Here is a 16,070-nt window from a genome sequence, read left to right as displayed (position 1 = left end):
CGCACTCGTCCCCTGCATGCATCTTCAGACGTATAATATAAAAAAATATGAACTTTCCAGATATAGAATAACAACTTGTGACCGGAAAACTGGCTCTTTCTCAAGACAATTAAAGGAACCCGCTAACCCGTAACATTTAATTTACTGTAAATGTCCAGAATCACTACGAAGCATACGCAGTGCTACCAATTCAGCCAGCATCATTGTCCACACATCTACGCAGGAAATGAGATGAAACCAGCAGAAAGTTACTTGCACTGCGGCCAATCGTGGCAGCCAAGTACCTTCTTCTCTTTAAAGAGAGAGAGAGGGATAGAAGCAGAGGAAGAAAAGCCTTCATTAGGAACGCACAGGCCACACACAGCACTCCATCGGCTCTACTGGGAATATTTAAGCACACACATTGCCGGTAGGCCCAAACAAATGTCTTTAATTGGAAGGCACTAATTGAAAGAAGAGTTTAAAGGACTTTGAAGAAAGTCTGATTGGGAAATTGTTTACCACAACTACAGCATCTGCAGAAGAGCAAAAACAAACTTCTAGAGCGGTGCACGCAGGGATCTGGCAACATACACACAAAACCATGTTAGCTGCTCTCTGCTATCAGCTTTCCACTTTCCCAGTTTCTATAGAAAGCAACACAAGAAGAGAAGAAAATTGCATTGCCGACATCTTTCATAGTTTAGGAGACTTAATGGAGTTACAATTGAAGTATCAACTTTGTTTCTCCAAACCTCGGTTATGGTGAAAACAGAAACAAAGGAGACCAATTTGAACATAAAGAGTTATACAATTTCCATTATAAAATGGACGGCATAGCTCAGCTGATTTGGTTTTGGAAAATTTTGATGTCAAATGTTTCAATCATAGACTTTGATCACACACTTTGGTATTTTGTCAAATATCCACACACCTTTTGGTCTTTAAAAAAAATGTATCTCATTATGTGTAACAGTTACAACAGACTGAAATGGATTTAATATAAGGGTAGCTGACACATATATCGAACGTGTGACCTATAGTGTGACATACAGCAAAAACTTGGATAACAAACTGTTAATAGTACATTATTTTATATTATTAATAAGTATATTTAACATTTTAAATAGCATAAGAGAGATTATTTTACATTTTTCATATTACATTTCTACACTTTTATTCTATGTTTTTCTCTACATTTACTTAACTCAACTTTATTTATATAGCGCTTTTTACAATTTTCATTTACACCAAAGAACACATTTAAACATTTATTTGTACCTATGAATCCAATTTAAAACAATCTATTTGTTGAGGTGACTGACAAAAATATGAGCTAAGCTGACATGGTTGAAGCAAAACTGAATTAAATAGCCGGACAGTGGGAGATCCAATGCTTGTCGCTGTGGCAACAGTGTGGTGGGTGACCGGCGTACTGGCAAGCTGCCCCTTCGTTTAGCCACGTGCCAGACCATCATCGGCAGATTTGTAAGCATGCGAGGGGAAAAGAAAAACCAGAAACGTCTGAAGCCAGGAGTCGGGGGGTGAGCATGGACACACACACTTACACAAACGCTGACAGAGGGCCATTGTGTCCCCGCACCTCATGAGTGGAGCTTCTTGTGAGCAAGTGTGTGTGTGTTTTTGTGTGCGATCCCACACAAGTGCTAATTATGCTGCAGTCGCTGATCGCAGGATTATTCACACATAAAGACATAATGTGAGTAGAGAAACCGTGCCTGTGTATGTTTCTCTACATATGTGAGTCAGTGACCTCAAAAGGCCTTTACTGGACTTTCCCTCTTTATGTTGAGAAAAGAGAGCGAGAGCACATGAGAACCTAATTTCACATGTAAGTGCTGTATCAGCTCTGTGACTCAAATCTGTAGATTCACTGAGATTTGTGTGAGTCATGGCGCTAGAACAAAGGCAGGCTGATGCTGTGACCCACTCCTCACATTCAGACTCAGACAATAAGTGGACGTATTTTATATGTTCTGGATTGGTTTGGGGGTTTAAACACAGCAAGAGTTCTATTGATTGCTAAAAACATTCAAATTTGCCAAAAATAATGTTCTTTCTGGTGAAGATGGATGACAAAGGTAGTCTAGCGAATCGTACTTCACAAAAATCAAACTTATGCAGCTGATGCATTGAAGCATGCCTTCTATAACTCGATTTAAAAAACAGACTTTTTTGGGTGTATAAAATGACTTTAAAACCTGTGTCCCCATGAGAGCACCATGTGTCAACGTGTCATAAGACTCTAAAATAAATCTTTCTCCTATAGAGCAAAGGACCCCTCGGTGTGAGAACCTCCCTGTTGTCCATCCCGGGTGTCATATGCTTGCCTGACTCATGGCCCTGAAAGCCGGATCCTCCTCCACAGCTAAAGACATGACATACGACTCTCCATCCACCCTCACAGACACTGAGTCATATCGCTGAGTGTGTAAGTGTTTATGAGTAAGAGCAAATGGCAGCTGTTCTTTCAATAAAGAGATACTAACAGGGCCCAAGGACAGACAAAAAGATATACAGCAGAGCTACAACCCGTCAAGAAGGGAGAGAAGGTTAACTCTGGAAAGAGACAACATTCACTTTCAATCTCTACTTGCTCTTTTAGTTATACATCCTACAATGGTATATATTGACTGATACATGTATAAATGTATGCCTGCCGCCCTGTCCAGCTTAGTTTTTTCTCTGTCCAGGTGACATCGTGCAGACGCAAATATGCGATGTGTCGAGTTGCAGTTGAGCACCTAACACACCCACACAAAACAGGTGCGGCCCGGTGCAGGTGTTGAGCACGCCTAGGCAAAGCAGCCGGAGAGATAGAGCATGCTTCTCTGTGTAATCAGAGACAGCCAGAAACTAAACGTTTGCAGTATTGTTACGCTCACAAGCACTCCAGACACTCCCACGTGCACATATCCAAATTAACCGACAAAAGCCCTCTTTTGTTAATGCACTCGCTCGCTCGCAGAGGAAAGCGTAAGCCCTGCAGGCCTAAAGTTCTCTGCCCACGCCACCTGCCACTAACATAAAGACAAAGAAGTGTCAGTCCATTAGGGTCATACTGCCCTCGTTCTCTCCCCGCCCACAACCTCCTACAACCTACAATTAGGGTTACACCTTTATGCATACGAGAACAAGAACGTCTACCTTGGCCAGAAATGAAATACAAATACTAATGGTTCCTGTTTATGTGTAAATAAGGTTTTTAGGCTCACATTTTTTCTTAAATGAAGCGTTTGTGACAAATTATAAAGAAGTGCGACATTTTATTCAATTGATTATCAGAGTACATATGGCACATAATGTAACTTTTTGTAGATTTAGACTAGACTATAAAATGGACGTTTAAAGGACAGTTTACTCAAAAATTTAAATTCTGCCATCATTTACTCACCCTCAGATTAATATAAATTATATAATAATATAAATTTCTTTTTTTGCTAAAAACAAAGGAAGATATAAGTTAGAATGTCAGCAACCAAATAGATCTCATCCCAAAATTAAAGGTAAAATAAATACTATAGGAGTAAATGGGGGATGAGATCTGTTTGAGTGAGTATTCAAATTTTGGGGGTGAACTGTCCTTTTAACTGTGTTTAAATGGCATTTGGGATGAAGTTTGGTGGCTGGCTTTATAACGTCAGGTCTCCAAGCAACACGTTTTTTTGCTGACACTGATGCTTGTAAAAGAAAATATCTTGGAAAGAAAAGGCCAGAGCTTGGCGACACAACCCAGCCACGCTGTCTCCATCTCTTCTCTTTTTTTCCCAACATCTCAGAAAACATGAAAACAAAGATTAAATTCTACTCTCAAAAATTCAATTTCACTTGAACTTCTGTACAGACAATCGATTCAGATTATCAAAATGATGTATGTGAATCTTCATGTGCTACGAAAGATATAATAAATAGAGGACAAACCCTCCTCTGTTGCATAATTTGGCATTTCCAGCATCCAAAGCTGTTTGAGTGAGACATGCACACTCACAGATGCAAGCAGAAGTATGTACATCTGTAAACATACGTCACTAGAGTGGACAGTGACTGTGGCTATGCCCCACCTGTGTCTTGAGAAGAGGCTCTATCCTGGAATCAAGCAACAGGAATGTTAAACCGCACAGAGCTGCTGTATTTCTCACCTGGACCCTTGTACAAGTGAAGAATCAGAAAACAACCCAAAAAAGATCTGGCCCAGATCCTGTAACAGCGACGTCTGACACAGAATCAAAAGCAAAGGGCCCTCACAAACACTCAACATACCACCAACACCCGGGACCTGCCATTCCCATGCACTCTGCTAACATTACGTCTGCTAATATTAAAAGCATACTGCATTTTGCTGTGTCCCCTTTTTCTGGGGTTTGCCAATTTCTTTCTTTTTCCTTTTCGCTGCATGTCATAAATTGGTGCGAAGCAAATGACTTTAAAGATCACATATTTACTTGATATGGGCATTCCCCTAAAAGTGCATGCTTTTTTTGCCTTAAATAAAACAACGTAATATTGTGGAAAAGGAAACATATTTCTATATTTATTTCTACTATAAAAAGTTTTGAAAATGAATAAATAACAGAAAAATACTTAAAACCCTATAAAAAATATGTTTAATTTTAAAACCAGAAATGGGGGGAAATTATCTTTCTTTTTTACTTACTATGATCCAAGCCAAACAGCAGAGTTGGTCTCCTGAGCAGACCTTTCCGAGGAAAATGAGATGGACCATGTTATAAGAATAACAAAGTATGCAAGTTCTGCTTGGCCATTCAGTAGTAACTACTACATTTGCAGCTAAAAGGTCCCGCAAAAATCTTCTATAATCTCTTTAAAAATGACTAAACTGTGATATTGCCATATGGAGTTCAACACTTCCTCGCGTTTTGCAGTTATTTATATGATTAGATATGCACAAACATATTAGACATAACATATTAGAGTTTAACTTTCTGTTAGCAATGTGTTGAGCATTACAACCTTTTACAAACATGGCCATTGTGCAGTGGCAAATCACAGGTATTTGAAGTGACTATCAGTCAAGTTTTAAGCAGTTTGATCCACGGATGCCTGATATCTGACGACCGCGGCCATATGGAATGGGCACAAAGAAATATGTGATGATGATGTGTTGTGTTCCTGCACAGCTTATTGATCAGAGGGGTGTGACTGGAAGGCAGAGAGACGTGCCTGAGAAATCCGAGCTGGGCGCTATAATTGAATCCCTATGGGGCAAGGCAAGTATACGATGGACAAAGCATTCACCCGACGATTACATCCCTTTCTGTATTTCTCTCACATTTTCTTCTATTTAGATTCATCTTAACCGAGTAACGCTGTTGCCTTCTGTAAAGTTCTGATTCAGCAAAAATGCTGTGTGGCCATACACAAAGAGGCCATTTTCGCATATACTTCTAACATATTGGGATCAGATCAGAGACATGAATGTGGGGGTGGAGTCTGAAGTACAATGAGTAAGATGGAAGCAGCAGGAATCAATTAGCGCGTTTGCTTTGATGATGTCATTGACAAGTAATCGGTGAGCATGGCTGCTTCCGTTTGAGATCGTGAGAAACGTGAGCCTCCTCTGCAGATCACCGTTTTTTTACGGAAACCGTAGTTTATCATCCTGTCTGACTTTACAAACCGGTCACGCAGATAAGAGTTCAGAACAGCATCAATATGTTTAATGAAAGCTAACCTGAAACAGTTGTAATGTGATGACAAATAGCTGAAATGTGGCGTTTGTCATTTTAGGAAATAGGTTTATTTGGTTTTTTCATCCTAATGACTCGGTTAAAAAGTATAACAATGTCGTAAACATCTTTACAATTACTTTAATGGTTAAATACTCTTATTAAAGTAAATGTAAAGATTTTCACACAGGCTAAAGCACTGTCAGACTCAAAAACTGTGCAATATTGCTTTCATAAAATATTAGACACAATTTGGCCACTGTTTTGTATATTTTTGCCGTTCAAACAAAAACTCAGATATCAGCAATACTAGAATGTAACTCGTCCAATCAGATTCCTGGACTGGAAGAAACTGTTGTGTAACGCTGTTTTCGATTAAGTCACATGTTGTGTTGTTTAAAGTTCTAACTTGTCATCCACCTCACTACAGTCAAGTGATTTACAAACACTTTCATTATCAGTTCAATTGAATCATTATCGAAAAAAAGTTCGACAAACAAGTACCTAAAAATGGCAGAATAGCCTTGAATGTTTCACCTCGACTGCACGAGCAAAAAGAGAGAGGAAGATGAGAGGCCTTCATCTGCTCCTCGTTTGATTTTCTGCTGTGAGCATCAGCGTTCCACCCCCACGTGTCGTGTCTTGGAGTTAACTGTCAAACTGGCGCCACGGCATGTTCCGTGGCACATGACTACTCATGAATATAGATATGTGCTAAACGAAGCATGCACACACATGCATTCATACACACAAGAAAACCTATAATAAACAGACACATACATATATGAATAAATGGACTCATGTAAACAGATGCATACGCAAACAAACAGGGTGTAAAATCAAAAGCACACACAGTCACTCGGCATCTTTATACACACACACATCAGACTTGGATACTGCTTAAAAGTTCTGGAAACGCAAAACTATTAAAACACCAATTCCTGTGGTGAGACTTCAGACTGGAGCCTTTTCATAATGGAGTCATTTAGTCCGATTCTTCCCCGTGTTATCTGCCCCCGAGCGAACATTCTTACACACACAAGCACGGCGAAGATTTATATAGTCTGAGAGAGAAAAACACCACGCCCCGACGTGGCTCCAACACAGGGACCCGAGCGTTGGCCCTGCATCAGATGCACACACACATGCATGCATTTTTCATCATTTACATAAATACATAATACTCACAAACAAGTTTCCTTGTCCCTCTCCAAAAAATCTGCTTCTAATTCAGTTAATTCTACATATCTGATTCAATTCTTGAACATTTTTGTCACAAGTTAAATTCTTTTCAAAGTAACTTATGTGTAAAGTACATTAAAAATTATCAAATGAAAGTTTTACCTTCATGACTACGTCTACATTAACATCATTTGTTGCAATGTTTATTGTTGCAATGTTTATTGCATGCAATAAACTAACAATCCAAATCAAAGTCTGTAACACTTTACCTAAAGCATATATGTATGATGCATTATAAAAGTACTTTTAATATATGAATTATTCCTTGTAATTCACCTTATAAAGCGTTGTCATGTCTCATGGATAATTGTAGCTACAGTTGATACGTTAAAACACTTATCAATTCATTTTTACACTTTGCATTTTTTATTTGGTTGTAATTCTTTAAAAGAACATTTAATGTATTACAACACATTATGAACAATTATAATGCATTACACCCTTTAAAACACATTATAATGCATTATACATAAAGGCATTGTGTAAAACACAAAAATGAACACATTTATTCTCTACCAGATTTCTCATAATGTGAACATTTCTTTCATTAAGCCAATGAACTGCATACTGCCTTATGCAGGCTTGCGTACCGATAGCCCACCACCCAGCGCTCTGTGGAGGGTCTCAGGCAGAAGTTGGCTGCCGTTAGAACCTCTCAGCCATTCAGTTTATAACTCTCTTACTGCTCTCCCTTCCGAAGTGGAATGACAAACTCAAGGCTCTTGGCATGGCCCGAGCAGACGGACCCAATTTCTGCATTGCATAAAAAAGTACAAACCACACGCGGGCTCTACGAACGAATAGAGGAAAGAAGGAGAGAGCGCCAAGCATCAGATCTCCTTAAAGCCTTATAGCTGAAGCTTCCATCTCGGAGGAGATCGCATTTCAACAAGATTGAGTTTAAATGGTGGAGACAGAAGCAGTATGAAAGAGAGAGAGTCTTTCTCTAGCCGTCTGTCGTGGTGGAGACATGCATAACAGAATGTTGCCTAAAGCTACTAAACTAAGCTCACCATGGAGTGTTTTTCATACGAGTTGTGTGAGTATCAAAAGTTAACATCAAAAAGCATAACAGAGTATTTTTCATTGAAAAGTGGTTAATGATTGAGCCAGACACAAAGGAATTCCCTGTACTTTCCAGCTTCTCTTTAGCATCCTTTGTGATACGTAAATAAATAACTAAACCACTGGAGAATTTTAGTGTTTATTTGAGGGATGCACACTAGAGGATAGGTGAAAGCAGTGAGCGATTCATAACAGGTGTCACACTCATCTACGGTAGATCCATGGTTTCATTAGCTCAAAACAAACAAAGACTCGTGAATCTTCATGAAACCACTGCAGGCCCGTGCTCTCGTATAAGTTGACACAGTGTAAACTTACTATACGTGGGGGAATTTGCACTTCAAGTTGCTTCCGCAGATCTCTGGTTGGGACAGGGTTAAAGTCTCCTCCCTAAGGCTGTGCTAGCTACTGCTAAATTTAAACCTCCACCACAGCTGGTTCCCATTAGCCTGCAGTGACACTAGGAGCCTGTGCTTCAGCTCTGCTGCCGGGGCTCTGGCCCACTCAGATAATACTACTGTCCCCCGCCACAGGCCAAATTTAAACTGCCCGGCACGGCTTCTGCTGGCAACGTATGAGTTTTCAAACCAGGAGAACAGAAGGGAAGGAAAACGTGGCGTAAGGAGGTGAGGGTTACGGTGGAAGAACATTACGGCCGTCTCTGGTGATGGCAACAAAGAAAGTAGGAGGGGGAAGAGTTGAAATTTTGCCTGCAAACTGAGTCTGTCATCACATTTGAGTTCATCAGAGGAGAAAAAGAGCCATGAGGAGCTCTGGGGCAGTGAAAAAAACCTATGCTCCTTCAAAATAATACCCAACTGTTAATAAGGCTGACCTAATAACTAAATACCACTATTTAATACAATAATAATCTGATGAAAATGTTTTTTATAAAATGTATGATAATTATAATTTACATATATGAATAAACTGCAATATTAAAATATGAATTTAATGCTAATATAAAAAAATGTATATACAAACTTTTAATAATTTAATTATTATGCAAAAAATAGAACTGACTCACAAAAGTACTCTAACCAACTTCAATGCCGCTTTCCTACTGAATTTTTACTCAGAAATGCTCAAATAATCATGTGTCTTACATTTACATTTACGCATTTGGCAGTACTTTAAAGCTTAATTGCTTTATACTATACATTTTTGTATCTGAGTTTGTCTTAATGAGTGAAAGAAGGATTGTGAAACTAGTCAGATTAGTTAATTTAATAAGCAAATAAAACGTATGTTAAAATACTTATTATAATAATATAATACTTAAATAATAATTTAAATAAACTATCGCAAATACAGTCCTGAATATTCAATATATTTCTCAGTCCTAATCCAAACCATTGACTTCAAAAACTTGAATGTCTCTTTCACATGTCACCATAATGGATATCTCATGGCATATATTTTCTAGCTGTTATCGGTCATTTGATCAGACAAGCTATAAAATATGCCTTCATTCATTTGCTCCTGCCTAACTTCGCGTCACATATTTTACAACTTTGCTTTACCCTCTAAGCTGCTTTTTACAGTTGGGCAGTCTGGCAGTGAAACACAGCACGCCGCATTGTGAGTAACGACTGGCATGGCGATGACTGATTTACGGCGTGAGAAATAAACCAATCGACAGTCTTGTAAGAACAAGATGGGCCAATGGGCAGACGGCGATCGCACATTCCTGATGACAGGATGGTTCTGCATGTCTGGATCACCCGCGAGTCTGAGCACTTTCCGGTTAGGGCAATATTTTTGTTGTAGTCTATTAGAACCTTAACTTTTACTAAGGATCTGTTTGTGGAAAAGGTTAACAATCAGTTTAATTAGGAGCAGAGGCTAGGGCGCACGCATGATCTCTCCCGGCCTGACACTAACCGCTCTACAGGGAATTCACTGTGTCAGACGTACACTGTGTGAGCTTGTGTGTGCAGAAGAGAAGAAGAGAGGAAGAGTTAAAAGATGAAACGAAATGAATGTGAGTGAGTATAGAGCGAGAGAGGAAGGGAGGACAGACCTTATCAGGCGAGTTTGTCCATTCAGGATTTCCTTCCAAACAAAAGAGAAAGGCAACTCCAACTCCAAACATGTAACACGGATATAAATCTGTCAAGATTTCCCCTCACTCGGGAAATTGTATTTCCCTTTTTTTCTACCAGCTTTTATCACAGGTGACAATGCTCTTTAAAAAATGATTGGGATGGAAACTAGCAAGTGTAAATGTTCATGTTGTGACCTGAAGGTGATAGTTCACCCAAAAATGAAAATTCTGTCATCATTTACTCACCCTCTTGTCATTTCAAACCTGTATGACTTTCTTTAAAAAAGACGATACGTAACACTGGATCACAAAACCAGTCTTTAAAATGAGAACATTTTTAGTAAAAGACAAAAATACATTGTATGGGTCAAAATTATTGATTTTTCTTTTATTCCAAAAATCATTAGGATTTTAAGTAGAGATATTTTATAAATTTCCTACCTTAAATATATAAAAACTTTATTTTTGTGAGTGGATGGCCTGCCTCAGTGCCCCTGATTAACAACTTCAAAGGCAATTTTCTCAATATTTAGATTTTTTTGCACTCTCAGATTCCTGAGTTTTAAACGGTTGTATCTGAGCCAGATATTGACCTATTCTAGGAAGTCATACATCAATAGAAACCTTATTTATTCAGCTCTGAGATTATGTAGAAATCTCAATTTAGAAAAATTGACCCATAAGACTGGTTTTGTTGTCCACATTTTGATGAAATGTTGGTAGCCTGAACCTGTTCACTTGCATTGGTTTTGTGTCCATACAGAATTGCATGGGTGCCGAATCCGATGCTGTTCGGTTACCAACTTTCTTCAAAACATCTTTTTGGTAACCTTATTCTAACAAGAAAATGTTATTCACCCATTGCTTAAGCTTGTATTTAACTGATTTGATTCAACAAAAGAACCGAACAGGTAGTTGCAACAAAGCATCATAAGTCTACTAAGCCCCAGGCGATGAAACAGGCATGTGTGTCGGGCAGGAAGCGGAGAGAGTGAGGGTATGCGTCGCGTGGGCTGTATTTTGAAGGCAGACGGTGTGAGGCTCATTAAAGCTGCATGGATCTGAGTTCTGGCAGAGGTGACAGGCAGGTGGATAGGATTACCAGTGAGCCGCGGCTCAGAAGCACGCATGCTCGACGGCCCGTCAGCACGGGGCTCGACGTGCACACCCTTCACGCCCTTTTAAATAATTAACAGTAAAAGATTAGTCCGTCAGCCACGGGGCCAAAAGGTCCATTGATTTCTCACGGATGCATTTTTAATGAGCGCATCTCAGTGAGGCATCGTCCGTGAAGAGATCTGCAACGGCACGAGATCCAACGCCAGCTTTGCGACGGCTTGTGGTAAACACACAAATAAAGCCAATAAGTGCCTCACACAAACACTCTTCTGCATAAAGACTTGAAAGGAAAGGCCTCCAGGGTGACCCGAAAAGAACCGGAGGCAATACGCTATTTAAAACGGCACGAGCGTTTGCATTAATTGGTCTTGTGCGACCATCCATAAAGCTGTTGTGCCGGCAGCATATTTCCTAATCAGGGTTTAGGATGTGTTTACGGACTGCAAACCCATCTTTGCAAGATTCTTTAGCTTTAGAAAACTTGAATTAAATTTGTATCATATTTAGGAAGTGTGACAGCATAGATGCGTTAGTTGCGTGTGCAGATAACAAACGCCTGACCGAATGCCGTGCAGTATCAATTACTTATTTCCCTCTCAGCCGAGAGTCCTGTATCACAGAACAGACACGCAGCGGGAGAAATAACAACATGAGAATTTGTGATAAACAAGATGGGAAATGAATGTGTCACATTTGACCTTGATCTCTTAATGATCTCACGCCGATGCAATAATGGGAGAATGTATGGGAGCAGAGTGTCCTTTTCAACTGTGTTGTTCACAGTGTCAGACAAAACACGCTTTAAAAAAAGTGACGTTACAAATCTAACGTGTAGAGAGTTCTTTGTTATAGATCTTTAACAGACACGGAGAGCTTTGACTAGAATAACAGAAATGAATGCATAGTTTAATACGTGGTTAAATATGGAGCGTAGACAGTATGGTTTTATTTTACATTCTTATGGCTTTAGGGAGGCTGTGTAAACATTCCCTAAATCCAGAAAAACAAGAGGGATTTGCTGAAAGACCAATTCAAAAATTAAAAACCAATGAGCGTGTCTGAAATAATACTGCAACAGAAATAAAACTCAAAAGCATCGAGAAAAAATGGAAAACCGTGTTTTTCTTGCTGCCTGCAGCGTAATATTTCAAGCATTCGTTTTTCCTCACGATGTGTTTGAGTGAAACGTATCATTATGGAAAATCAAGGGTTCTGCCCATCTAAACCATGCATACGTCTGGTTCAAAAATGTGACACACTTCCACTGCTGTGCGAAATGGAGGGAAACCAGATGAAAGAGAAAAAGAAATGACTTCTGCAATCATTTCTCAGATTTCATAAATCATGTATGTGGAAAACTGAAACTGACAAAAGGTTTTCATAAGAGTTTTGCTTGTTACTCTGAGATATTATCACAACACTTTTGTCCCCTTCTAATACAATACATTTGTATGGGAGTGTGTGTTAAAACAATAACCAAAGAGAGGATGTGCACTTGACACAGCTATTATTGACAGAAAACAAAGCAACTTTACATATTAATATACTGCATGTGGTCACATGTGTGTGTTTACAGAACTAGCCATTTAATAAAAACTTTTTTGAAAAGGGAGAGGTTGGGAGAGATTAAGATGGAGGTGAGTTTAAAAGTGGACAGGAATGACTTTTGAATAAAATGTATCAGGAGTACCTTTCCTGTCTCCCGCTCGAAGTCCACATATTCTCGGGTGGGCGTCTGCCGTTGATCGCCATGAAGGTTGGCTGGGAAGAACTGCAGCGAGAGGTTGGTGCCGGTCGCCACAAAAGCCTTTTAGAGGGAAATCAATACAAACAGGATAAGAAAGCCAGGCCCGAGCATAAATTATGCAGCCCGTCATTTCTGTTTTCACATCAGAGAGGAGAATGCCTGGAGCCAAGGCCAGGGCTCAAAACATCAGGAAAAGATGGGAGGAGGGGGTGGTGGGGCAAACGCAAAGAGAAAACCTAAGTCATCATTTTTTTCTATTTGAGGTATTGAGTTACACACATCTGATTCTATTTTACCAATGCTTGGTGCTGGCAAACTGGTCTGCATCAGACTTGAGTTTGAGTATAGACAGAAAGCACGGGTGCATGACTGACAGAGACAGAACAAAAACGAAGAGGGTACAAAATCAATAACTTGTTTTAAATGCAGCCCCTCACTTGCATTAATAGCAACAGGAGTGCTGTAAAGGTTTTGAATTATGGTACAATAATTCAATAATGTTTTCAAGGAGCATGCATGATAAAAATACATGATTTTATGTTAGAACCGTTTTGTTTCGTATATAATTGTCTATTCCAATTAGTTTATGTGTATTTATAAAAATATATCAAAACCGATTTAAGTTAAATAATTGGTTTAACATGATCATGCCAATCTTTGTGTGATTATTTCTTGCTCAATTGCACATGTAATACATATGCCTGTCAAACATTGTGACCTTGTAAATCCTATTACAAAACAACACAAACATACAGCCAGCGTATTCTTCACAGAGAGGAAGAGATCTGGAAAGCTATTTTTCATATTTTTTGTGTTTGTCTGAGAATCTAAACATTTTTCTTGTTAAGGTTTGGCATTGTTAGTTGTATTTATTTATTTTATTTAAGTAGATATTGCAAATGCTTTATTCGTTGTGTCACTGGTCAATGAAATATGATTGTTTTCCGTACAGTGATAATTTCTCGAACACATCCAAATCAGCATGAAATGTACCCTGCAAAAAAGTCCAATTAACCAATAAAAAAAATCTGCCATGGTGCATTTCAGCTTTATAATACAGAAAATTTCATATATAGTCTTTAATAAAAAATCAAAACCTATACTGTAGTTGTTGTAATTTACTATTAGGAATATTACCAGGATAAAGCCATCTTAAAATGCCTTCAAAACATTAGATACAAACGACATATCTCTCCAAATTATATGTTACAATCTATTGAATTTATAGAATTTTAAAAATAACTATTTAAATGTAACAAACAAATTAAAATATGTGGCATGAATAGAGGTCGACTCAAAACATATTATGCCGTGAATTTTTGAAGATGCTGATACAGTGTATCTCCACCCTTGAGACGTGTTGTTATAAGTCCATTAAAACAAGCCTAAAGTCACACTATATTAAAGCATTGCTTAATTCTCTGTAGTGTCCTATCAATAACTGAATTAATTAAATGCAACATGTAAATATCCTGCATGACTTATTATACATTTACATAAAATGATTTCAGCAATGTTTTGCACTCAATGCATAAGAGGAAGTATTCGGAACATAGTTTTGTTAGCTGCCAGCATAGTTCCGGATGTCTGGTTAATCAATTTGAACAAAAAGTAAGCTAAGCAAGACTGCCGGCGGGTTAGTGAAATGAATGTAAATGGTCCTGTGAGGCAAGTGTACTCACTATCTCCGAACGGCCGTCCCGGCACGCGTTCTGGAAGCGGGCTTGTCTCTCCTCGTGCGGCCGGTCTCGGAAACCCGTGTACTTTATCTGTAAACAGGGATGAAGAATAACAAAACAAGTCCCATCATCAAAGGGCTTCTATAGCCTTATGAAAACAGATGACCTGAGGTGAACTTATTCGCAGCCTGCTCAAATGATGAGCACATTCGCAACCTAGAGGAAACTAAACGACTTGAAGCACACTTTTGATACGGAAATTGACTGATTCTTTTCATTGTATATAAAAAGTCAACAAACTTTCAATATCAGGCAAGAGTTAAAAGGTGATGCCCTGCGCTGTGAACCCTCTCATCTGCGCGTCTTCAATCTAGAATTGATAGATGCTCGAGATGTTAAAAAATCAATTAATTCATTTCCCTGCATGGGAAGAGCCGGTAAATAACTTTTCAGGCTGTTTGCATTAGCAGCCACTACACAGGCTGATAAAGAAAGGAGATGACACGCTTGTTTTCATGTCAGACGAGAGGTTCAACTTTGTTTCCGCCACTTGACCGAATGAATCGGGCTCACCTCGCACTCGCGGCTGAGTTTCCTGAAGAACTCCTCGTTCTCGAACTTGCTCCTCTGATCCGGGACCACCCGAGGCATCTTGAATGCGATGTGATCAATTTTGTTATTTTACTAGTCTGAACTTGCAAACAGAGAAGCGTTGACTTGAAACTCCCCAGTCCCGCACTTATTTCCTTCCGTCTTTTTTCTTCTTATGATGAAGTGTGTTGCAACGAGTTAAGAGTTAAATTTGCTTCCTTGTAAATATGAAATGTGCCTCGACTTTCGCCTCCTGTGGGGTCTCTGAGCACTGCCGCAATAAATTTGGCACTAATTTGCTGTGGGCTGTTGTTCCTCTCTCTCGCGCGTGTGAGCTCCGACTGCTGACATCAGACGCTTGCTCGCTCTACTTTATCCGTCGCATGAGCTGCATGGCTCACAGTTACTTCCTGGCTCCTCGGAGTCCGACTTATGACTGTACACCCAAAATACTCCCCCCATTCACAATTCTCTCCACTATCGACCGTATGTGCGCAGGCGTTAAATACACCGCAACTTCTGGGGGCTCGGTTTCTTTCTGTGAGATCTAAACGAGATGCTCGGTCTAAGTTACCCCTGTGTAGTTACCGTCACGTGACGGCTGAGGTACACAGGTATAAAGATGCGTTGCATAAAAGCATTTAAACAAGTCACTTTTGCTATTTAGTAACTTCTGGGGCATCCACACGTGTTTGTAATCCAACCAAGATAAATTAAAGGACAGAGAATGCTCTTCGAACCAAAATACCAAGACAGACATGCCGATGAATAATCCCTTGCGAAGATTTACCATGGTTTTAGTACAGTTGAAATTGAAAAAACGTGGTTTTATTGAAGTTAAAAGCAAAAGTTTTTGGTTACTGTAGTAAAACAGTGGTTATCACAAAATAACC

General features: G+C 39.3%; 1 protein-coding gene across 5 annotated transcripts in view; it reads right to left on the bottom strand.

The window, feature by feature from the left end:
* The window catches only part of cbfb (core-binding factor subunit beta), a 29,227-nt gene extending 13,561 nt beyond the window's left edge, over positions 1 to 15,666 (bottom strand). The window contains exons 1-3 of one of the 5 annotated variants that reach the window (XM_056766562.1): positions 15,160 to 15,666; positions 14,590 to 14,676; positions 12,851 to 12,967 (exon numbers count right to left, since the gene is read on the bottom strand). In XM_056766562.1, coding sequence (XP_056622540.1) covers positions 12,851 to 12,967; positions 14,590 to 14,676; positions 15,160 to 15,237 — 282 coding nt within the window. In that variant the 5' untranslated portion in view covers positions 15,238 to 15,666. The remainder of the gene's footprint in view (positions 1 to 12,850; positions 12,968 to 14,589; positions 14,677 to 15,159) is intronic. The other 4 variants (XM_056766564.1, XM_056766566.1, XM_056766567.1 and 1 more) reach the window with 4 other exon arrangements.
* Between the last annotated feature and the right edge of the window lie 404 nt (positions 15,667 to 16,070).

Source organism: Triplophysa dalaica, chromosome 14 (assembly GCF_015846415.1).
Source record: "Triplophysa dalaica isolate WHDGS20190420 chromosome 14, ASM1584641v1, whole genome shotgun sequence".
NCBI classification, from domain to species: Eukaryota; Metazoa; Chordata; class Actinopteri; order Cypriniformes; family Nemacheilidae; genus Triplophysa; species Triplophysa dalaica.
The sequence above is the reverse complement of the archived record's forward strand: the minus strand, read 5'-3'. Positions and strand labels throughout refer to the sequence as shown.